Here is a 23,643-nt window from a genome sequence, read left to right on the forward strand (position 1 = left end):
TACTGCGTTTAGGAGCTGTGCTCTGTTCTGCTTCACAAGCGAACTTGCCGATATTTTGAATTATGCCAGACTTCACCTTACCATAAAATACTAACTTGAAAAGGAAAAGTACTGTGAATTTTCCAACTATGTACCGTCGAACAACTTCCGAGTCATCTACACACTGCATTGAATCCCTGTTCATCGTCCCGCTGGAGCATGTTCAGAACCAGAATGGCCCTTCCTCGATGGGAGCAGAGCGGTCTTTCTAAAAGCTTGTTGCCGGATCCCACTAAGTGACGGGGCAAAGGGGCAGTACTCGTCGACTGATTGCCGGCTGAGATGCTGCGGGTGAACCACTACCCAGCCTTTACCCTAACCAAACAGGCAACGGGTACCGGCCCGCTATACCTTCACTTCGTCGGCTCTAGCAGTAAACTTTATAAAACGGTACCGATCCGTTGTATGCCTCGGAGAGCCACACGTATGCTGGTTTTCATGACGAGCCGAAACCACAGCGGCTGATTTCACTGATTAGACCTCCCCTGTCTGCATGTAGGTGTGTTAATGAGTTAAGTCAGTGGTTCTCAATCAGGTCCTCAGGTGCCTCCAGTACTGCTGGTTTTCCATTCTGCCAGCTGGTTAATTACATTCACCTGGGGCGGCACGGTGGCACAGTGGTCAGCACTGTTGCCTCACAGCAAGAAGGTCCTGGGTTCAAACCCCGGGCCGTCCCGGGTCCTTTCTGTGTGGAGTTTGCATGTTCTCTCCGCATCTGCGTGGGTTTCCTCCCACCATCAAAAAGACATGCATGTTAGGATTAATACTACTGCCTGTGCCTCTGAGCAAGGCAATGGGAAGAAGAACTGGAGTTGGTCCCCGAGCGCTGCAGCTGCCCACTGCTCCTATACAACAAGATGGTTTACATGCAGAAGACAAACTTTATTTAAAGTGGCTTTCTTCTTCTGTTGTTCAAGGTCTGAAACTTCCCTGAATGGAGGCTGCACTTAACCGGAACAACAGGTGAACGTAACAAAGAACCTTGCAGAACAGAAAACCAGCAGGACTGGTGGTACCTGAGGACCTGATTGAGAACGACTGAGTTAAATCAGCTGGTGTAGGGTTGAATTGGACAGAAATTCCACAAACACACGGCGGTCCGCGGCACTTCATCACCAATGCTCTGACATAAACTTAAACGACCCAAGGCTGCTGGGATGGGCTGCAGCACCCCCGCGACCCTGAGAGCAGGATAAGCAGTTCAGATGATGGATGGATGGATGGATAATGTTGTCTGTATTCATTGGGAGGTATTTTTATAGAGGGAGTAAACCTTGAATTATATTTTATTCTAGTTGAAAACATGTTGGTATGGGTCTAGGATGGTGGAACTGATTTAATTAAAAAAAAAAAGAGAGAGAGAGGCGTATCACGCAGCAGCTTTGAGGGAGAAAATCTGATTTTTCTTATGGCCAGGGGAAAATGCACATTGCCATCAACCCCCTCGGCCTGTCTGGCCTATGTCATATGCAGGCAGCAAATACGTAGGCAACACACGGGGTGTCCGGCATGTTAGACCAGTAAAATGTGAGGCGAGGAGAAAGGCGACACGCCAGCGTTGGCCGACTCAACTCTCTGGGTGGACTTGTGAGTAGCTGGGGCGAGGTGTGGGCAGAAAAGTGCCATAAGATGTTTCATCACAACCGCATAAACGTTTAACCTGTGATGCCATTTGAAGGTTGCACGAAAAGAAGGCACCCAACCGTTTTAGTCTGTGAGCGTCGTCTATATTCAGTTTTTGCCATTGATTTCCTCAACCTGCAGAGGGCGCTAGGGGAGTTCCCGGAGAAGGAGCTGCAGCTGCACCAGACAGAAGCCATGGGTCAGGCGGTGCTGGAGAAAACCTCGGAGGAGGGCCAGGTTCACATTTTGCACGACATGCGGCGTCTGCGAGAGTCCTGGTTGGCCCTGCACAGCCTCAGTCTCAACCTCTACAGGTACCCAACACCCGAGGGGGAAAAAAACAACCATGTCAGCAGCATCCATCTGTCACTTTAACTCACCCACCCGTTCATTCTTTCATGCACCTGCAGAAGCGCCTATCTGGGCAGACACACAACTGGTGCGACTGTGGATTTACAGTTGATCTACGGTTAGACACTTCATTGTGTTCTGACTTGATCCCATACAGTCAGTACTGGAGCGTGCTAGCTAGCCTTGGATTAGAGATTTTAGGTTCCTAGAGCAGTGTTTCTCAAACCAGTCCTCAAGGACCCCCTATCCTGCAGATTTTGGTTGTAACCCTGCATAGGTAGCCCAGCTTGTACTTACTCAACCAATCATTTCATAGCACTTAATTATGCAAGATGTGCAAATGCTGACATTCATTGCTGATTGGTTGAATAACTACAAACAGGCACCTATTCAGGGTTTCAAAGAAAATCTGCAGGATAGGGGGTCCTTGAGGACCGGGTTGAGAATCACTGTCCTAGAGGATCTTTACCAACAGGCAGTACAACATGAATGAGTAAAACTCGGGCTCAGCCATGTTTAATTTGTGGCTGAGGGGACGGTGCTGACACAACAGCATTTTCAACGGAGCTCTGGCTGCAGTGTGCAGGACAGTGTGTGTTATTAAAGATGTCTGGCTGCAGTGTGGAGGACGGTGTGTGTTATTAAAGATGTCTGGCTGCAGTGTGCAGGACGGTGTGTGTTGTTAAAGGTGTCTGGCTGCAGTGTGCAGGACGGTGTGTGTTATTAAAGATGTCTGGCTGCAGTGTGCAGGATGGTGTGTGTTATTAAAGGTGTCTGGCTGCAGTGTGCAGGACGGTGTGTGTTATTAAAGATGTCTGGCTGCAGTGTGCAGGACGGTGTGTGTTATTAACGGTGTCTGGCTGCAGTGTGGAGGACGGTGTGTGTTATTAAAGGTGTCTGGCTGCAGTGTGCAGGACGGTGTGTGTTATTAAAGGTGTCTGGCTGCAGTGTGCAGGACGGTGTGTGTTATTAAAGATGTCTGGCTGCAGTGTGGAGGACGGTGTGTGTTAGTAAAGATGTCTGGCTGCAGTGTGCAGGACGGTGTGTGTTATTAACGGTGTCTGGCTGCAGTGTGGAGGACGGTGTGTGTTATTAAAGGTGTCTGGCTACAGTGTGCAGGACGGTGTGTGTTATTAAAGATGTCTGGCTGCAGTGTGCAGGACGGTGTGTGTTATTAAAGGTGTCTGGCTGCAGTGTGGAGGACGGTGTGTGTTATTAAAGGTGTCTGGCTGCAGTGTGGAGGACGGTGTGTGTTATTAAAGATGTCTGGCTGCAGTGTGGGGGACGGTGTGTGTTATTAAAGGTGTCTGGCTGCAGTGTGGAGGACGGTGTGTGTTATTAAAGGTGTCTGGCTGCAGTGTGGAGGATGGTGTCTGTTATTAAAGGTGTCTGGCTGCAGTGTGGAGGACGGTGTGTGTTAGTAAAGCTGTCTGGCTGCAGTGTGCAGGACGGTGTGTGTTATTAAAGGTGTCTGGCTGCAGTGTGGAGGACGGTGTGTGTTATTAAAGATGTCTGGCTGCAGTGTGCAGGACGGTGTGTGTTATTAAAGATGTCTGGCTGCAGTGTGGAGGACGGTGTGTGTTATTAACGGTGTCTGGCTGCAGTGTGGAGGACGGTGTGTGTTATTAAAGGTGTCTGGCTGCAGTGTGCAGGACGGTGTGTGTTATTAAAGGTGTCTGGCTGCAGTGTGGAGGACGGTGTGTGTTAGTAAAGATGTCTGGCTGCAGTGTGCAGGACGGTGTGTGTTATTAACGGTGTCTGGCTGCAGTGTGGAGGACGGTGTGTGTTATTAAAGGTGTCTGGCTGCAGTGTGGAGGACGGTGTGTGTTATTAAAGGTGTCTGGCTGCAGTGTGGAGGACGGTGTGTGTTATTATAGGTGTCTGGCTGCAGTGTGCAGGACGGTGTGTGTTATTAAAGGTGTCTGGCTGCAGTGTGCAGGACGGTGTGTGTTATTAAAGGTGTCTGGCTGCAGTGTGCAGGACGGTGTGTGTTATTAAAGGTGTCTGGCTGCAGTGTGGAGGACGGTGTGTGTTATTAAAGGTGTCTGGCTGCAGTGTGGAGGACGGTGTGTGTTATTAAAGGTGTCTGGCTGCAGTGTGGAGGACGGTGTGTGTTTGTAAAGATGTCTGGCTGCAGTGTGCAGGACGGTGTGTGTTATTAAAGGTGTCTGGCTGCAGTGTGCAGGACGGTGTGTGTTATTAAAGGTGTCGCTGCAGTGTGCAGGACAGTGTGTGTTATTAAAGGTGTCTGGCTGCAGTGTGGAGGACGGTGTGTGTTATTACAGATGTCTGGCTGCAGTGTGGAGGACGGTGTGTGTTCGTAAAGATGTCTGGCTGCAGTGTGCAGGACGGTGTGTGTTATTAAAGGTGTCTGGCTGCAGTGTGGAGGACGGTGTGTGTTATTAAAGGTGTCTGGCTGCAGTGTGCAGGACGGTGTGTGTTATTAAAGGTGTCTGGCTGCAGTGTGCAGGACGGTGTGTGTTATTAAAGGTGTCTGGCTGCAGTGTGGAGGACGGTGTGTGTTATTAAAGATGTCTGGCTGCAGTGTGCAGGACGGTGTGTGTTATTAACGGTGTCTGGCTGCAGTGTGGAGGACGGTGTGTGTTATTAAAGATGTCTGGCTGCAGTGTGCAGGACGGTGTGTGTTATTAAAGGTGTCTGGCTGCAGTGTGCAGGACGGTGTGTGTTATTAAAGGTGTCTGGCTGCAGTGTGCAGGACGGTGTGTTGTTAGTAAAGATGTCTGGCTGCAGTGTGGAGGACGGTGTGTGTTATTAAAGGTGTCTGGCTGCAGTGTGGAGGACGGTGTGTGTTATTAAAGGTGTCTGGCTGCAGTGTGGAGGACGGTGTGTGTTATTAAAGGTGTCTGGCTGCAGTGTGCAGGACGGTGTGCGGGAGTTTTTTGTCCTGCTTTTGTTGACCCAGGATCTCCTGCTACGCACCAGTCATCTTCAGGTCTGATCTTTGACAAGACAAAACATAAAGGAACATTACAATTTTACAAAAGTTAAGACAGCTGTGCAGGAGAGGCTAGAACCCAGAAAGGCCCATGAGGACACGCCCCCGTATGACTAAAACTCATCCCAGCACCAAGCTGAGTAGAAATCCATCACAGAATGTAAAGCTGTGATACAGTACAGGTGTTCGATAGCGTTCATAACCAGTTGGAAACCTTTTAAGATGTCTCCCGGATAACACCAGTGTAGCTGTGAGCCGTTGTGTTGTGAGTAGACTGGTCCTCTGCACTTCAGTGTTTTCTGGTTAAGGGAAGTCCGACAGCAGGGAGGAGGAAAATCACTACGGAGTTTAGTGAAATACAAACGAATGTCAAAGGACGACTTGAAAACATCATGAAAATATTAGTAAATCATTGATTCGATGCACATATTCATACAGGAATACCTCAGATTGATTGATTGATTGATTGATTGATTGATTGATTGATCATCTCCACTCATAGGCTGCTGAACAACTCCTCAGAGGAACTGGACTCCGACCCCTGGAGTCGCTCAAAACCCGAGGCCTTGCCAGGAGAGGGAGACAGCCAGGTCCTGGGAGGAGGCTTCATGGACCTGGATGAGGCCGGAGCGTATGAGAGCCCGGCGACTGGCGGAGGAAGAGGCCTGGAAGTGGAGGGTCCAATGGCCGTCACCATCAGGTAGGGGGCGTGTTACGGGCAGGGGGTGAGGTAGGGCTGGGCGGTAATCCCGTATCGTTGTTTATTGTCTTGCGGTGGTGGTTTTATGTGGGCGAAGTGTCCTATCGGCGGGCCATTTTCAACACTGTTTTAAGTCGGACCGCGGGAGGAATGGAGTCGGAGAGGAGAGGCACACAAGAGGACTCTCCTCTTGTGTCATTTGTGTGTCATGTACTCACGTATGGCCGCATCACCACGTCAGAGAACCTCCATGCGTGTAATGAAAAGTCATGACTAAGTGAGGAAAGAGCTTTTAGTCAAACAAGATTTATTTTAGTCAGGGACAGCCCTGCATTTTTGTTGTCTAAATCGATGACAAGACTCTTATTTCCTAAAATCTCCTACAGAACCTGTTGGAATATTTAAAGCTGGGGTAGGCAGGTTTCTGGAAAAGACCAAAAAAAACAAACCAAAAAAACGCCAGAATTTGAAAATACAGCCCTCCTCCTGCAGCTCTAACTCCTCCCCTCTCGGCCCTAAGCCCCTCCCACCAGACGAGCATGGGCTTATAATTGACCTTTCGCAAAGCCCCGCCCCCCTTAGTTACTGTTGCTATGCCCGTCAAGCGTTTCAGAACTATCCAGGAAGTAGCCGGAAGACACCAAAACATGAAGGGAGAAATCAGCGCAATGTGTGGGTAAGAGTAACAGTAATGATACGTTAGCTGTATTAGCTATCAATACTAGCTAGTAGCTAGCTTAGCTTGGAGCAGGCAGGTATTTGTGTTGATTCTGGATGGATGAAGCTGGCCATGGGGTCTGCTATACTGCCAAATCTACTGCCCACATTGCGCTTCTTGTGTTCTGGGTTTGGGGAAGGGAAAGAGAATTACACCCCTCCAAACTTTTCACATATCTAGTGTCCGATTTGCAGACCCCATAGGCACACCGGTTCAGCATTTTGCTGTGTGTTTGAAAGCTTGACGGACCGTTGCTAAGCTAGGATTGGACCAGCACCGTTCTGGGACGGTACTTTGCGAAAGATCAAGTCGAATGTGTACAACCAGGAAATGTCAAAGCGAGACTCGTGAAACTGTATCGTAGCTGATGATCACCCATGGGACAAAACATTTTTCAGTGACTGTCTCGGCTACACACCAGTATTGTTCACGTGAAGCAGCCGTTTCGAGTTGGTCCGGCTGACTTTTCTGAAAATAAAACCCTGGTGTGGGGGGGCTGGTAGGGAAGGGAGAACTAGTCAACACAACCACAAGTGCCTGGCGGGGCAGGGCGCACACAAACTGATCGCGTCCACACGCATCTGCATTTGTAGAACAGCCAATAGGAACGTCCTGTCTCTGAAATGATGGTATGTAGACAGGCAGGTAGGCCATCCAGTCAGTCAGACCAAATGAAATCACTGGACGGGCTTATTACTTATATAATATATTACTTATATACATTTTTATTTATTTATTTATTTTTTATCAGAGCATTTTATTTATTGTTTGCTGTCAGGATGTAACGACAGTTTCAGCAGACATAACAAAAAATGCGTCTACATTACATTGCCTAGCCTAGCTTGTAAGTGAGTATTCTTTTGAGAGCTGGTTTTGGTTTGATTTTATACTTTACGTTACCAAACGGTTCAATGACATGAACCTCCCTCGCACTCTTAAACACGTGTAAGCAGAAAGTATGATATGTTGTGTAAAATGTCCCTTAATTATCATGCTTCTATTTCCCATGTCGCCCAGCCCTACCATGAGGCTTCAGGACCACTCTGAGTCCAGCTCGGGGGGACAGCTGGACCCGGGTGAACGAGACACCGAACACGTCGGCCTCAGCCCATTGAGAACAGCCAAGGAAAGCACACTCTCCTTTGGGTTTGACGAGGTAGATTTGTCCCCATGGGGTTTGGGGCATCATCAAACCAAAGGCAGGAAGAGCAACGACCACCATGGAGGGCTTCTCGAAGACGCCGCGGGTGGCAGAAGCCCCAAGAGAAGTGGGTTAGGAGGCGGGTCTGCGGGCGGTGTGGCGGCCGTCACAACGGAGCCGACGGTAACCGCTGAGATGGATCACAGCCAGGGAAGTGGAATCAGCCTCCAACAAGGCATAGCTGAGATGGAGGTGAGCGATGGAGGAGAAGGACTAAGCCACGGAGGAGGTGCATTCATGCTGTTCAGGAAGGATTCAGCCAAGGAGCAGGGGGCGCCGAAGGGCGGTCCTCTGGGAGAAACTGCCGTCCAGGGTTCATCTCAACCCACATCGGTAAACCAGCGTTCCTCCTCTGCGGTAAAGAGATTATTTAACCAGACTGAATGCGGCCTAACCATGTCGTTAATGCGTAGGACAAAATTGGCCACAAGAGGGCGGAAGTTTCACACGCCGAAATTCCCTTTATCTTTTCCCGTTTGAAAAAAGCTACCTCACCACAGATAAGAGCGGATTCACACGGGGTTAAGTCACCTGCTTATTTTGTTCTACAAGTCACATTTTGTCTTATGGTGGCGCTCAGGAATTTTGACGCGGTAATTTACTCAAGTGCAGAGTTGCTAATAAGATGGCCGGCTAGCTGGGGTCAACTGACAAGTTCTTGTTAGCAGTATTGAGAGTAAGTTACTGCTATGAAATTCATGCGCATGCTAACAAAAGATACCATTTATTAACCCAAACAAAGGTCAGTGGCTTTGCCTTCTGTCAGTCACAGATCTTACTTGAGGTGTCTGTTTTATTCAAATGGAAAAATAGAACGTCTGGCGTCCGGGTGGCGTGACGGTCTATTCCGTTGCCTAGCAACATGGGGGTCGCCGGTTTGAATCCCCGTGTTACCTCCGGCTTGGTCGGGCATCCCAACAGACACAATTGGCTGTGTCTGCAGGTGGGAAGCCGGATGTGGGTATGTATCCTGGTTGCTGCACTAGCGCCTCCTCTGGTTGGTCGGGGTGCCTGCTTGGGGGGGGGGTGACTGGGGGGGAATAGCGTGATCCTCCCACGCGCTATGTCCCCCTGGTGAAACTCCTCACTGTCAGGTGAAAAGAAGCGGCTGGTGACTCCACATGTATGGGAGGAGGCATGTGGTAGTCTGCAGCCCTCCCCGGATCGGCAGAGGGGGTGGAGCAGCGACCGGGACGGCTCAGAAGAAAGGGGTAATTGGCTGGATACAATTGGGGAGAAAAATGGGGGGGGGGGGGGGGGATAGCATGTGGTTTGGGAGGGAGCCGTCCACCCTGTCATGACCACCGTATAATGCTGCATGATGGTGTCAGACTGGCTCACCACAGAAAGGCTGATGACATCGTTCTGGTATTCTGGCTGGTGAAATAACGTTGATTTAACTGTGTTGTTAATTGAGAGGCTAATTTCATTAGCCTTTCAATCTAAATGAAGTGAAAAATCTATTTTCATTTTTGCTACCTCTTTATAGCTGCCCTCAATTTACATTTATTTAACGTCAAGTTCTAGAAATTACCGTAAAAAAATTTTTTTTGTTTTATTTTTGTGTTTATGAGAATGTTTTTTTTTCTCTCCCTGAAAAATAACAATAACTGTCACGCTATTTCATTCTGCACATGTGGTCGTGCGGTAACAAAAATGTCCAGTGAATGAATGAATGGTAAAGGGAAGTCAAGGGAACTTCTACCATCAAACTGAACTAAAATACCCAGCAGTGATTGGCTGTCAGTCAAATCAAACTCCCAATCACAAATCCCCCCCCCCCCCCGGCCGTTCGGGTTCCTTCAGCTATACATCAGACCGTGGTTCGTTTGCACCGCTCTGTTCCTCAACCGTCATTTGAGCGTTTTTAGATTATTCAGAATAAAGCATCAAGTTGGTCCTGAAGTGTGGTGGGTTCGAGCCTGACCTGTTTGGGGTCCACAGGGGAGCCCGGGGCCGGCCTTGAGTGCGTCTGAGTACGAAGCCAGCTGGAGGGAGTTCAAGGCCTGGCTCTGCAGGGAGAACGAACTGCTCTCCGGGGTCGTCGGCACCAAAGGAGCGACGCTCGGCGCCGAAGAACTGAAGAGCCGCCAGGACACGCTGAAGGTGGGTACCCTCCTCCCTGCTCCCTGTTTTCATTTCTACGTCCCGGTCCGTAACGACGGCACGGACGGTACGCCGTCGCTCTTTCAAACGGCGTTTTTCCATAACCCCGGCATTGTTGAGCGCTGTGTTTGTTTGGATTTAGACCATTTTTGAATTGTGACTGCACAGGGGTGCCGTGGCGTAGTCCCACGGAGCAAAAATGAGCTTAAAGTCGATCTTAAGGCAGTAGTCAGGTGTTTGAAACCCTTGAAGACGGCATAGTAAAACATTCAGCCATTTTTTTTACTTGAAATCATATATACACTACCGTTCAAAAGTTTGGGATCACCCAAACAATTTCGTGTTTTCCATGAAAAGTCACACTTATTCACCACCATATGTTGTGAAATGAATAGAAAATAGAGTCAAGACATTGACAAGGTTAGAAATAATGATTTGTATTTGAAATAAGATTTTTTTTACATCAAACTTTGCTTTCGTCAAAGAATCCTCCATTTGCAGCAATTACAGCATTGCAGACCTTTGGCATTCTAGCTGTTAATTTGTTGAGGTAATCTGGAGAAATTGCACCCCACGCTTCCAGAAGCAGCTCCCACAAGTTGGATTGGTTGGATGGGCACTTCTTTGAGCAGATTGAGTTTCTGGAGCATCACATTTGTGGGGTCAATTAAACGCTCAAAATGGCCAGAAAAAGAGAACTTTCATCTGAAACTCGACAGTCTATTCTTGTTCTTAGAAATGAAGGCTATTCCATGCGAGAAATTGCTAAGAAATTGAAGATTTCCTACACCGGTGTGTACTACTCCCTTCAGAGGACAGCACAAACAGGCTCTAACCAGAGTAGAAAAAGAAGTGGGAGGCCGCGTTGCACAACTGAGCAAGAAGATAAGTACATTAGAGTCTCTAGTTTGAGAAACAGACGCCTCACAGGTCCCCAACTGGCATCTTCATTAAATAGTACCTGTTAGAGCCTGTTTGTGCTGTCCTCTGAAGGGAGTAGTACACACCGGTGTAGGAAATCTTCAATTTCTTAGCAATTTCTCGCATGGAATAGCCTTCATTTCTAAGAACAAGAATAGACTATCGAGTTTCAGATGAAAGTTCTCTTTTTCTGGCCATTTTGAGCGTTTAATTGACCCCACAAATGTGATGCTCCAGAAACTCAATCTGCTCAAAGAAGTGCCCATCCAACCAATCCAACTTGTGGGAGCTGCTTCTGGAAGCGTGGGGTGCAATTTCTCCAGATTACCTCAACAAATTAACAGCTAGAATGCCAAAGGTCTGCAATGCTGTAATTGCTGCAAATGGAGGATTCTTTGACGAAAGCAAAGTTTGATGTAAAAAAAATCTTATTTCAAATACAAATCATTATTTCTAACCTTGTCAATGTCTTGACTCTATTTTCTATTCATTTCACAACATATGGTGGTGAATAAGTGTGACTTTTCATGGAAAACACGAAATTGTTTGGGTGATCCCAAACTTTTGAACGGTAGTGTACGTATATATATATATATATATATATATATACACAGAGAGAGAGAGAGAGATTATTTAACCCCTCATATTTGCATGGTGTGTCGCGCTGACCAACTTGCCACGGCTGTGAGCCTCCATCAATTTCTGACGATGCCGGTGAAACATCATGTACCTGGGGAAAGGGGGGGAAAGGTGGAAGTGAAGCCAACAGCGAGACTTTCACAGACGCCGGCTGAGATGTCGTTAGGAATAAAATGATCAAAACACGATCAGCTCATCTGACAGTCCCCGTTTGTTGGCGGTGGGATAAAAGCGTCTGAGCTGCATGAAGAGAAGGTCTTGCTTGACTTGCCAGAAGAGCCAGGCTGAATCGTCAGAGGGGGCTTGTGTGTTGGGGGGGGGGGGTTCACTTATTGGTTCAGGGAAAAGCTTCATGTAGACTTCCACAGACAGAGGATTAAGGATTATCTCTTATTATTTTTCCCTTAATACGCCGCACAGTGTCTTCTGGCTGTGACTGTGTGAGACTGAGCAACGATAACACGCGGTTGCCGGATGTTGTCGTTGGATGAAATCCTTGTTTGGTTTAGAGAAATCCCTTTAGCCCCTCATTTGTGTCCTCAAGCGAAGACACAATTACTTGGGCCGCACGGCTCGCCGGCTCGGCTGCCCGGATGTTTGAAAATGCAAATCAAGTTGTGGTCTTCAACCGCAGGCCGTCAGCCTTCGTCCCAGCTGATTTCGCCGACTTGCACTCCTTCAACCACGGGGGGCGATCACTGGTGACATCTGGTGTGGGTCTCCATAGACTCGCGATATCTTCCCCCCCCCCCCACTCTGTGCATAACTGTAGTCCACTGACTTCCGGGTTCTGCCGCAGCAGTCGTACCAGTTTCCTGTTTGTTGGCGTGTGCTATTGCCAATGGCATATTTTGTGCGATGCCTGCAAGAGTCACCGCGGATAAATGTCAACCACATGCACAGAATTGTAGGTGAAACCTCTCGCCCGGTTGCTGGTAGGTGCGGGTGAAAGTTTGTCCACAGTTCTGTGCATGTGCTTGACATTTATCCGTGGTGACTCTTGCGGGTATCGCAAAAAATATTCCACCGTCAATTTTACACACCAACAAACAGGAAACTGGTACGACTGCTGCAGCAGAACCCGGAAGTCGGTGGACTAACAGTTATGCACAGAAGCCAGTGTATCTGGTCAATCACCCCGCTCTCCGAGCCGTTCCGGTCACCGCTCCACCCCCTCTGCCGATCCGGGGAGGGCTGCAGACTACCTACCACATGCCTCCTCTGATACGTGTGGAGTCTCCGGGCGTTTTTTTCACCTGACAGTGAGGCGTTTCGCCAGGGGGATGTAGCGCGTGGGAGGATCACGCTACTCCTACCAGTTCCCCCCGAACAGGCGCCCCAACCGACCAGAGGAGGCGCTAGTGCAACGACCAGGACATATACCCACATCCGGCTCCCCACACGCCCAATTGTGTCTGTAGGGATGCCCGACTAAGCCGGAGGTAAGGGATTCGAACCGGCGATCCCCGTGTTGGTAGGCACCACTACGCCACCTGGACGCCCTTCCAGTGTTCTTTTAAAGCTGGGCAGCAGTGAAGTGGCTGATCAGAATGACTTATGACCACACTGTCTATTCAGTCTCTGAAACCAAGGTTGTGTCTGTGGCGAAAGTTTTTATTCTCTATAAAACTCACTTTGTCTTTATAAAACTCACTTTGTCTTTATAAAACTCACTTTGTCTTTATAAAACTCACTTTGTCTCTATGAAACTCACTTTGTCAGTGCTTCTTTTTACTTGCGTCTTCTGATTACACTCTTGTTATTACATTATAATCAAGACACCTTCCTGTTTAGTCCCTACGGTATTACTGTGTGCTCATGGTGCAAACACACTCGGTGTGTTGACTTGGTAGAAGTTCATCGTTAGTTCATTTGTTCCTAATGAGGGAGTCCAATAAATACTGCAGCGGTGAGCTGGGGATACGTCGCTGATGCGGCGCGGTGCAATTTAAATATTTGCATGTGTTTATCCTTCATGTTATGCTGCAGATGCTTGCATAAACTAAACGGATGTTTTTGTCAAAATCTACTTGTCTCCCAGAAGGTTGTTTTGCATAGGGTGACGCTGACATAAACGTCATGCATACAGATTCAACATGTATTGATATTGCAAAAAAAAAAAAAAAACTGAAATGTTTACATGATTCGTATTCCCCTCCATCGTTATACCACCGGAGGGAATCTAGAAAATACATATGTTGTTACTAGAAGATGGCGGCGTGAATTCACATTTGCAGCGGCCTCACCCATTACCGTCTATGCAGTGTCTTTGTCCACGTCTGCATCCAAGTTTGTTTTGTCTTCGTTTGATGGCTGGGAGAGCTGGCGCCAGACCGGCTGGGAGAGCTGGGTCTGCCGCGTCCTGTGGGCCCAGGGACCACGGGCCTGACCGGAGCCGCGCCCAAAGAGGAAACGCCGAGGGTGGTCTGACAGGAGGCGGAAGCAGGCCAGGCTAAGCTAACTGCTAGCCCATGCAGTCATCCTGGCTGGCGTTCGCTCTCTGGACAGTCACATTTCTGGACTGTTTTGCTAACTGTTTGTTTGCTTTCTTCTCTGTTTTTGTCTGTCTTTGGGAAATTTTGGATGTGTGTTTTTGTCCTTTGTGTCGCACTGCTGTGGGCTGGGGGGGGGAGTGGAATTTCGTTTCTTTTGTGTACGCAAGTACATGAAATAAATGACAATAAATTGTTCCGGATTCTCAATACAGCCAAAATACATTCATTCTACATTTATTGTTGAGCATTTAAATCTCTATGAATATCTAAAAAAGTACTTGCAACTCTGGGTAGCCCGAGATTGCAGTTTAAGATGCAGGTGAACTTTGCTTACTGCTCTGCACCGTATTTGCGTGACGTGATGCAGACAAAACACGTCGCGCATTTTGGCTAGAGAAAACTTCCATAGATGTAATATTCAGGTTAGTGTATTGAAATCGGATCATTGTGGTTAGAGACGATACCAAATATTTCCCTCAGATTTTAAAATGGTCGTAGAACTACTTCTTTCCTCGCGCTCTGCCATCTCGACCTTTGTGCACTTTTCATTTTCTTTGTACAAAAAGATGTTTGTCATTTACAAAAACCCTCCTGGAATATTCAGAACAAATCCTTCTCTCCTCTTTTTCCTCCTCCGTCTCCTGCTCCAGGCTCTGAGGGCCAGAGTGGGTTTGGGCCAGGAACAGTTCCAGCTCTTATTCCAGGGATGCCGGGGGGCTGGCCGGGGGGCTGGCCGTGCGGCGGCGGGGTCCATCGAGGCCAGGGTGGTGGACGACTCGGGTCTGGAGGATCTGCGCTACCGCTGGATGCTTTACAAGTCCAAGCTTAAAGACGTGGGCGACCTCCGGGCCAGACTCAATGTAAAGGTGAGGAACTTCCGTATTCCCACACAGACTTCATTTACGTAGGAGAGTTCTGATTCTGATCTCGTCATTGATCGACACCTGTGGCTCCAACCCTCACCTGTGGTCATGAGCTTTGGGTAGTGACCGAAAGGGTGAGATCGCGGATACAAGCGGCTGAAATGAGTTTCCTCCGTAGGGTGTCCGAGCTCAGCCTTAGAGATAGGGTGAGGAGCTCGGACATCCGGAGGGAGCTCGGAGTACAGCCGCTGCTCCCTCGCGTCAAAAGGAGCCAGTTGAGGTGGTTCGGGCATCTGATCAGGATGCCTCCTTGGGAGCCTTCCTTTGGAGGTTTTCCAGGCACATCCAACTGGGAGGAGACCCCGGGGTAGACCCAGAACTCGCTTGAGGGACTACATGTCCAATCTGGCCTGGGAACACCTTGGGATCCCCCAGGAGGAGCTGGAGGGAGTTGCTGGGGAGAGGGACGTCTGGAGTGCCCTACTTAGTTTGCTGCCACCGCGACCCGACCCCGGAGAAGCGGCTGAAGATGAGATGAGATATCATCATTGACTGACACTTTCTGTCTCTGTTTTCATGGGAAAGTTAACACACTGGCTTTCTGCACGGATTAAAAACAGATTTCAGTCAGACCCACTGAACCGTCATTTTGCCTGAATCCTGTTCTTACAGGTCAATGACGAATGTTGACTAGAAGCGGTTCCCTGTTGTTAAATCCTCACGATATCAGTTGTAAGTCAACTTAGTAAGTTCTGGCACGGTGGCGCAGTGTTCAGCACTGTCGCCTCACAGCAAGAAGGTCCCGGGTTCAAACCCCGAGGTTGTCCAACCTCGGGGGGTCATCCCAGGTCGTCCTCTGTGTGGAGTCTGCATGTTCTCCCCGTGTCTGTGGTGGGGTTTCTCCGGGTGCTCCGGTTTCGTCCCACCATCAGAAAGACATGCGTGTTAGGGTTAATACTCCTGTCTGTGCCCCTGAGCAAGGCATGGCAAGACCAACTGGACTTGGTCCCCGGGCGCTGCACGGCAGCTGCCCACTGCTCCTAGCTACACAGCTAGGATGGGTTAAATGCAGAGGAAGAATTTCCCCGCGGGGATCAATAAAGTATCTCAAAATCAAAGAAAATGATAAATTAAAAAAATTAAACTCCACTATAACTATAACTCTACATAGTTGTTGGAAGCATGGTACATAATTGATGTCACTGCTATCTTGCCAAGCGTAAAATGATCCCTGTTCATTTAACACTTACTTCATTTCTGGCACACCTAGCGGCCATTTTCAGAGCGATGCACCGTTCATTCAGGCTAAAGTGCCATAGCTGCACTTTGTTTATGAATTTAATGGTTATTATTAAGCTATGGTGCATGCACTAGTCACATTCCACCACTGGGTGGCAGCGTAACACTGCCGATTAAACTAACGGGCACGCATTAAATTAGAAGCTGCCATGACCGTGATGATTTATATTCGGACCGTACTTCTCCAGTTTTTGGTGGAGCTCAGTGAAGGGAAATATTATTGGAGGGAAACGTGATCCATAATGCTCATCTACAAGGAAGGTGTCAAAGTTAATAAATCTGGAAAATAATGAAGTGACGCTGTACCGGTCTGTGTTTGAACTGCAGCGTAATTTGAATTCTACTTGTTTTGGTGTAATGTACTGGGTCAGTATGTTTTTACTACCTCCTGACTGCTGCTACCAGGATTGTTTATGTTTATGTATTGTGGACGTGGCCCGTGTTTCATACTGAGAGGCACCTTTTATTTCCCTCCAGGGTTCCCAGGCGAGAAAAAACCAGTCTGCCGTGACAAAAAAGGTGCAGAAGGTACCAGTAAGTACCCCACTACTTTTGTCACTTTTATTTTTCCGACTCGACCCGCCCGATCCCGCTACACTTCTACTCGCAGCACGTCCTTGGGTCGTACATTCAGACCTCCGTACTTACACCCGACTGTCTACGTTATGGCGTTAGGGGCGGGTCTTGGGGGTCCAGGCCCGTCCAATAAGGCCACTGACAAAAAAAATGCAACTGAAATACTTTTACAGCTATGAGTAAAACTAAGTATTTCAAGTGCGTAACGGAAGACTTAGTACTGCAGTGCAAAATGAAGCACAAAGCAGTGAAACGCTGGGCGTCCAGGTAGTGTAGCGGTCTGTTCCCTCGCCTACCAACACGAGGGTCGCCAGTTCGAATCCCCGTGTTATGTCTGGCTTGGTCAGGCGTCCCTACAGACACAGTCGGCCGTGTCTGCGGGTGGGAAGCTGGATGTGGGTATGTGTCCTGGTTGCTGCACTAGCGCCTCCTCTGGTCGGTCGGGGCGCCTGTTCGGGGGGAGGGGGAACTGAGGGGAGTAGCGTGATCCTCCCACGTGCTACGTCCCCCTGGTGAAACTCCTCACTGTCAGGTGAAAAGAAGCGGCTGGCGACTCCACATGTATGGGAGGAGGCATGTGGTAGTCTGGTGGTGGCCCAGTGTATAGGTTTATTCATTATGTAGAATTACCTCTTGCAGTACTGTATTAAATCTTGTAGTACTGAATTAAATCTTGCAGTACTGAATTAAATCTTGCAGTACTGTATTAAATCTTGCAGTACTGTATTAAATCTTGCAGTACTGTATTAAATCTTGCAGTACTGAATTAAATCTTGCAGTACTGTATTAAATCTTGCGTACTGAATTAAATCTTGCCGTACTGAATTAAATCTTGCAGTACTGTATTAAATCTTGTAGTACTGTATTAAATCTTGCAGTACTGAATTAAATCTTGCAGTACTGTATTAAATCTTGCAGTACTGTATTAAATCTTGCAGTACTGAATTAAATCTTGCAGTACTGTATTAAATCTTGTAGTACTGTATTAAATCTTGCAGTACTGTATTAAATCTTGCAGTACTGAATTAAATCTTGCAGTACTGTATTAAATCTCGCAGTACTATATTAAATCTGATTTAAGACTGATTTTTAAGTTTTTTTTCTGGTGTCACACAACGAAATACCCAGCTATTTTACATTTATCAAAGGGATTTTCAGTGACTACAGACAAACATTCTTCAGTTAATCAATCGATCAATCTGTCTTAACTTATACCACCGTATCGCCTTTCTTACTGTATCGCAATATATCGCGATGTATTGAATCGCAAGCCCTGTATCGTGATACGTATCGTCTGTACTGCGATATATATTGTGATACGTATCGTCTGTACCGTGATATGTATTGTGATACGTATCGTCTGTACGGCGATATGTATTGTGATACGTATCGTCTGTACTGTGATATGTATTGTGATACGTATCGTCTGTACCGTGATATGTATTGTGATACGTATCGTCTGTACGGCGATATGTATTGTGATACGTATCGTCTGTACTGTGATATGTATTGTGATACGTATCGTCTGTACCGTGATATGTATTGTGATACGTATCGTCTGTACGGCGATATGTATTGTGATACGTATCGTCTGTACGGCGATATGTATTGTGATACAGATTGTCTGTATTGTGATACACGCCGTCTATCGTGATACGTAGCAGCTGCACCGTGATAAGTATCGTCTGTATATCGTCTGTATCGTGGTAAGTATTGTATGTAGTGTGATATGTATTGTCTGTACCGCGATAAATATCGTCTTATCGTGATAAGTATCGTCTGTAGCGTGATACTTATCGTCTTACAGATCATCTCTATCGTGGTACGTATCATCTGTATCGTGATATGTATCGTCTGTCTGTACCATGATAACTATCGTCTCTACTGTGATACGTATCGTCTGTACCGTGATGCGTATTGCCAGTATTGTGATACTTATCGCCCATATCGTGATAAGTATTGTCTCTACCGTGATACATATCGTCTGTATCGTGATAAGTATCATCTCTATCGTGATACGTATCGTCTGTCTGTACCATGATAACTATCGTCTCTACTGTGATATGTATCGTCTGTACCGTGATGTGTATCGCCAGTATTGTGATACTTATCGCCTGTATCGTGATAAGTATCATCTGTATCATGATATGTATCGTTTGTCTGTACCATGATATGTATTGTCTGTATTGCGACACGTATTGTCTCTATTGTGGTAAGTATCGTCTCTCTGTACCATGATAACTATCGTCTCTACTGTGATACGTATCGCCAGTATTGTGATACTTATCGCCCGTATCATGATAAGTATCGTCTATATCGTGATACGTATGGTATCGCCAGATCCTCACCAACACGGCCCTACCGGAAAGATGAAGTATTTAAAATGAATAAACAGCTGATCATGTGATTAGATTCAGTTTATATATATATATATATATATATATATATATATGGTAGATGTGCTTCCATTGCAAATCATCACATTTCTTTTTAGTGAATGAAAGTTTTACCCGACTCGAGCGAGTGTTATGAGAATTTGGGGACTTTATTAGATATTTTTGCTTTTTTCAAGTTTTTTTTTTTAAATTATTATTTGAAACGACAAAATTCCCATAAAACACTTGCATGGAAAAAGGTTTGACTGCTGGGTTGATCCTGGTAACTGTACTGATGTCTGGCTGATCTAAATCCCAGATATCCTTTTAAAAAGAGTCCCCACCTTCCTCCCCGCCAAGCGAACAGGCCCTGGAGGATCCCCAGTTTGACTGGGTGGTGTGGTGCCATCTGCTGGTAAAGGTCTTCTTCCCCCTTTTCTCCCCATTGTATCCGCCCAATTACCCCACTCTTCCAAACCATGCCAATCTCTGCTCCACCCCCTCTGCCAATCCGGGGGGGAGGGCTGCAGACTACCACATGCCTCCTCCCATACATGTGGAGTCGCCAGCTGCTTCTTTTCACCTGACAGTGGGGAGTTTCACCTGGGGGACGTAGCACGTGGGAGGATCACGCTTTTCCCCCCGCCCCCGATTGGGCGCCCCAACCGACTGGAGGAGGTGCTAGCGACCAGGATACACACCCACATCCGGCTTCCCACCCGCAGACACGGCCAATCGTGTCTGTAGGGGGACGCCCCACCAAGCCGGAGGTAACACGGGGATTCGAACCGGCGATCCCCGTGTTTGTCGGCAACAGAATAGACCGCAACGCCACCCGGGCGCCCCGCAACACCGCCTCTGCAAACTCGCTGCTGCCAGCCTTAATCGATACTCCTACTGGTATGTCACGCTGTGAAGCTACCGTGTGACATACCGGTATGTCACACTGTGAATCTACCGTGTGACATACCGGTATGAGTACTGTGTGTACACAGTACTCATACCGGTATGTCACGCTGTGAAGCTACCGTGTGACATACCGCTATGTCACACTGTGAAGCTACCGTGTGACATACCGGTATGAGTACTGTGTGTACACAGTACTCATACCGGTATGTCACGCTGTGAAGCTACCGTGTGACATACCGCTATGTCACACTGTGAAGCTACCGTGTGACATACCGGTATGAGTACTGTGTGTACACAGTACTCATACCGGTATGTCACGCTGTGAAGCTACCGTGTGACATACCGCTATGTCACACTGTGAAGCTACCGTGTGACATACCGGTATGAGTACTGTGTGTACACAGTACTCATACCGGTATGTCACGCTGTGAAGCTACCGTGTGACATACCGCTATGAGTACTGTGTGTACACACAGTACTCATACCGGTATGTCACGCTGTGAAGCTACCGTGTGACATACCGCTATGAGTACTGTGTGTACACACAGTACTCATACCGGTATGTCACGCTGTGAAGCTACCGTGTGACATACCGGTATGAGTACTGTGTGTACACAGTACTCATACCGGTATGTCACGCTGTGAAGCTACCGTGTGACATACCGGTATGAGTACTGTGTGTACACAGTACTCATACCGGTATGTCACGCTGTGAAGCTACCGTGTGACATACCGCTATGTCACACTGTGAAGCTACCGTGTGACATACCGGTATGAGTACTGTGTGTACACAGTACTCATACCGGTATGTCACGCTGTGAAGCTACCGTGTGACATACCGGTATGAGTACTGTGTGTACACAGTACTCATACCGGTATGTCACGCTGTGAAGCTACCGTGTGACATACCGCTATGTCACGCTGTGAAGCTACCGTGTGACATACCGGTATGAGTACTGTGTGTACACAGTACTCATACCGGTATGTCACGCTGTGAAGCTACCGTGTGACATACCGGTATGAGTACTGTGTGTACACAGTACTCATACCGGTATGTCACGCTGTGAAGCTACCGTGTGACATACCGCTATGTCACACTGTGAAGCTACCGTGTGACATACCGGTATGAGTACTGTGTGTACACAGTACTCATACCGGTATGTCACGCTGTGAAGCTACCGTGTGACATACCGCTATGTCACACTGTGAAGCTACCGTGTGACATACCGGTATGAGTACTGTGTGTACACAGTACTCATACCGGTATGTCACGCTGTGAAGCTACCGTGTGACATACCGGTATGAGTACTGTGTGTACACAGTACTCATACCGGTATGTCACGCTGTGAAGCTACCGTGTGACATAGCGGTATGAGTACTGTGTACACACAGTACTCATACCGGTATGTCACGCTGTGAAGCTACCGTGTGACATACCGGTATGAGTACTGTGTACACACAGTACTCATACCGGTATGTCACGCTGTGAAGCTACCGTGTGACATACCGGTATGAGTACTGTGTGTACACAGTACTCATACCGGTATGTCACGCTGTGAAGCTACCGTGTGACATAGCGGTATGAGTACTGTGTGTACACAGACCCAGAAAGTCCTGCAGAAGAGCAGTTATGTCGTCTTCCTGCTCTTCCATGTTGGGCTGCTGTAAGACTCCAAGACTGCAGCTTTAATCCTGTGCAGTCAGTGTGTGGTCCAGTGAGTGTCTGTCTCCCCGTCTGCTGTCTCCGTCCCACACATCGACCCCGGCCGAGGGACAGAACGGCCGACCGAAACCTGCCGAGGACAAGCGAGCGGGGCAGTAGTAGAAACGCACACATACCTTTGCCCTGTAAGTGTTTGCACATGTGAAGTCGTCCTGGGGTAGGGGGAGCTGGTATCGCTTCCTCGCTCACCGATCATTAACTCAGTTTACACAAGCCGGCGCACACACACAGTCACACACAGACGCACACACACACACACACACTCTCATTCTGTGTGTGTGTGTGTGGTGTGTGTGTCTCTCTCAATGCACACATATCAATCCAAAGCATGGGTAAACGGATGTTGTGTATTAATTAACACAGCCCCTACTGGCATATTTCTTCCCCATCGTTAATTGAAAAGTAACGGAGGAGATCAAATCCAACTTGGAAATAAAATAAAAAAAGGCAAGCTGTTGAGTTGGGCGTGGTCTCTCCCAGGATGACCACGCCCCCATCCGCAGGGCACGAGGGGCCGCTGGGTAGTCTGACGAGGATGAGGATGGGGTAAATCACACGCTACGGCCCCCGAGGTCGCCGGATCTCGACCCACACGAACGCTTAGGGCAGACTTGGACCAGCGTGTTAGACAGCGCTCTCCACCACCGTCACCGAAACACCGAACGGGGGACTATCTTCTGGGAGAACGGCGTCCATCCTGGACGGCGTGGTCGCCTCACGGCAAGAAGGTCCTGGGTTCGAGCCCCGGGGGCGGTCCAACCTCGGGGGGGGGGGTCGTCCCGGGTCGTCCTCTGTGTGGAGTTTGTATGTTCTCCCCGTGTCCCCGTGGGTTTCCTCCCACAGTCCAAAGACATGGAGGTCAGGCGAAGCGGTCCTGTGGCGGCCCGGCGGCAGGCCTCCTCACTGCAACCAAAATGGTCGCATGTGCCACCATTTTTTTTTTTAGAGTGTGCGAGTCAAAATATTAGGTGGTGGCATTGGTGCGAGTGCACAAGTCCTTGACATTACTGTGCCAGTGTTGTGGTGTGACGGTGCTGCTGCCCCGAGTGGCTGAAGTAGCAGGAAGAGGCTACTGTTCCCCTTCTCCCCCCCTGCGCTCTGGGCCGGTTAGCTGCCTGAGCGGCGCCGGCGCCGTTCGACACGTCCGGAACAAAACTGCACAGCGTTCACGTTCGCAGCTCCCCCGTTCCAAAGATGGAGCCGTCTATAGGCCATTATTTAAAAACCCCAAACGGTGAGAGACGGGACGGACCTGGCGGGGACGGGGGGGGGCGTGTCTGAATTGTCCCTAGGTATGACTGTGGTAAACGAGAGCGGTCGCTCGACGGAGGAAGATGAAATGGTCATAAAGTTGAATGGCAGGGGGGGAAGAATGCTGCGGCTGTTAAGCCAAGTTAAATGATTGGTTATTGTTAAATTATTGGTTATTGTTAAATGATTGGTTATAGTTAAATGATTGGTTATTGTTAAATGATTGGTTATTGTTAAATGATTGGTTATTGTTATTCGTCTCCACAGGGGCAGTCGGCTGTGCAGCAGTAAATTACACAAGACAAACACCTACTAGTATAAATGAAGTAGGATAAAAGTAGTAGTATAAATGAAGTATAAAAGTAGTAGTATAAATGAAGTTGTGTAAAAGTAGTAGTATAAATGAAGTAGTATAAAAGTAGTAGTATAAATGAAGTAGTATAAAGTAGTAGTATAAATGAAGTAGTATAAAAGTAGTAGTATAAATGAAGTAGTATAAAGTAGTAGTATAAATGAAGTAGTATAAAAGTAGTAGTATAAATGAAGTAGTATAAAGTAGTAGTAGTAGTATAAATGAAGTAGTATAAAGTAGTAGTATAAATGAAGTAGTATAAAAGTAGTAGTATAAATGAAGTAGCATAAAGTAGCAGTATAAATGAAGTAGCATAAAGTAGCAGTATAAATGAAGTAGCATGAAGTAGCAGTATAAATGAAGTAGTATAAATGAAGTAGTATAAAGTAGTAGTATAAATGAAGTAGTATAAAATAGTAGTATAAATGAAGTAGTATAAAGTAGTAGTATAAATGAAGTAGCATAAAGTAGTAGTATAAATGAAGTAGTATAAAGTAGCAGTATAAATGAAGTAGTATAAAAGTAGCAGTATAAATGAAGTAGTAT

At 47.6% G+C, this 23,643-nt stretch overlaps 1 protein-coding gene across 4 annotated transcripts in view; it reads left to right on the forward strand.

Moving 5' to 3' along the window:
* The window catches only part of syne3 (spectrin repeat containing, nuclear envelope family member 3), a 67,712-nt gene that overhangs the window by 36,124 nt on the left and 7,945 nt on the right, over positions 1–23,643 (forward strand). For 3 of the 4 annotated variants that reach the window (XM_056295904.1, XM_056295906.1, XM_056295905.1), the window contains exons 13-18: positions 1,804–1,976; positions 5,472–5,669; positions 7,405–7,945; positions 9,533–9,694; positions 14,400–14,615; positions 16,389–16,445. In XM_056295904.1, coding sequence (XP_056151879.1) covers positions 1,804–1,976; positions 5,472–5,669; positions 7,405–7,945; positions 9,533–9,694; positions 14,400–14,615; positions 16,389–16,445 — 1,347 coding nt within the window. The remainder of the gene's footprint in view (positions 1–1,803; positions 1,977–5,471; positions 5,670–7,404; positions 7,946–9,532; positions 9,695–14,399; positions 14,616–16,388; positions 16,446–23,643) is intronic. The other variant, XM_056295907.1, reaches the window with a different exon arrangement.

This window comes from Lampris incognitus, chromosome 16 (assembly GCF_029633865.1).
Source record: "Lampris incognitus isolate fLamInc1 chromosome 16, fLamInc1.hap2, whole genome shotgun sequence".
NCBI lineage: Eukaryota > Metazoa > Chordata > Actinopteri > Lampriformes > Lampridae > Lampris > Lampris incognitus.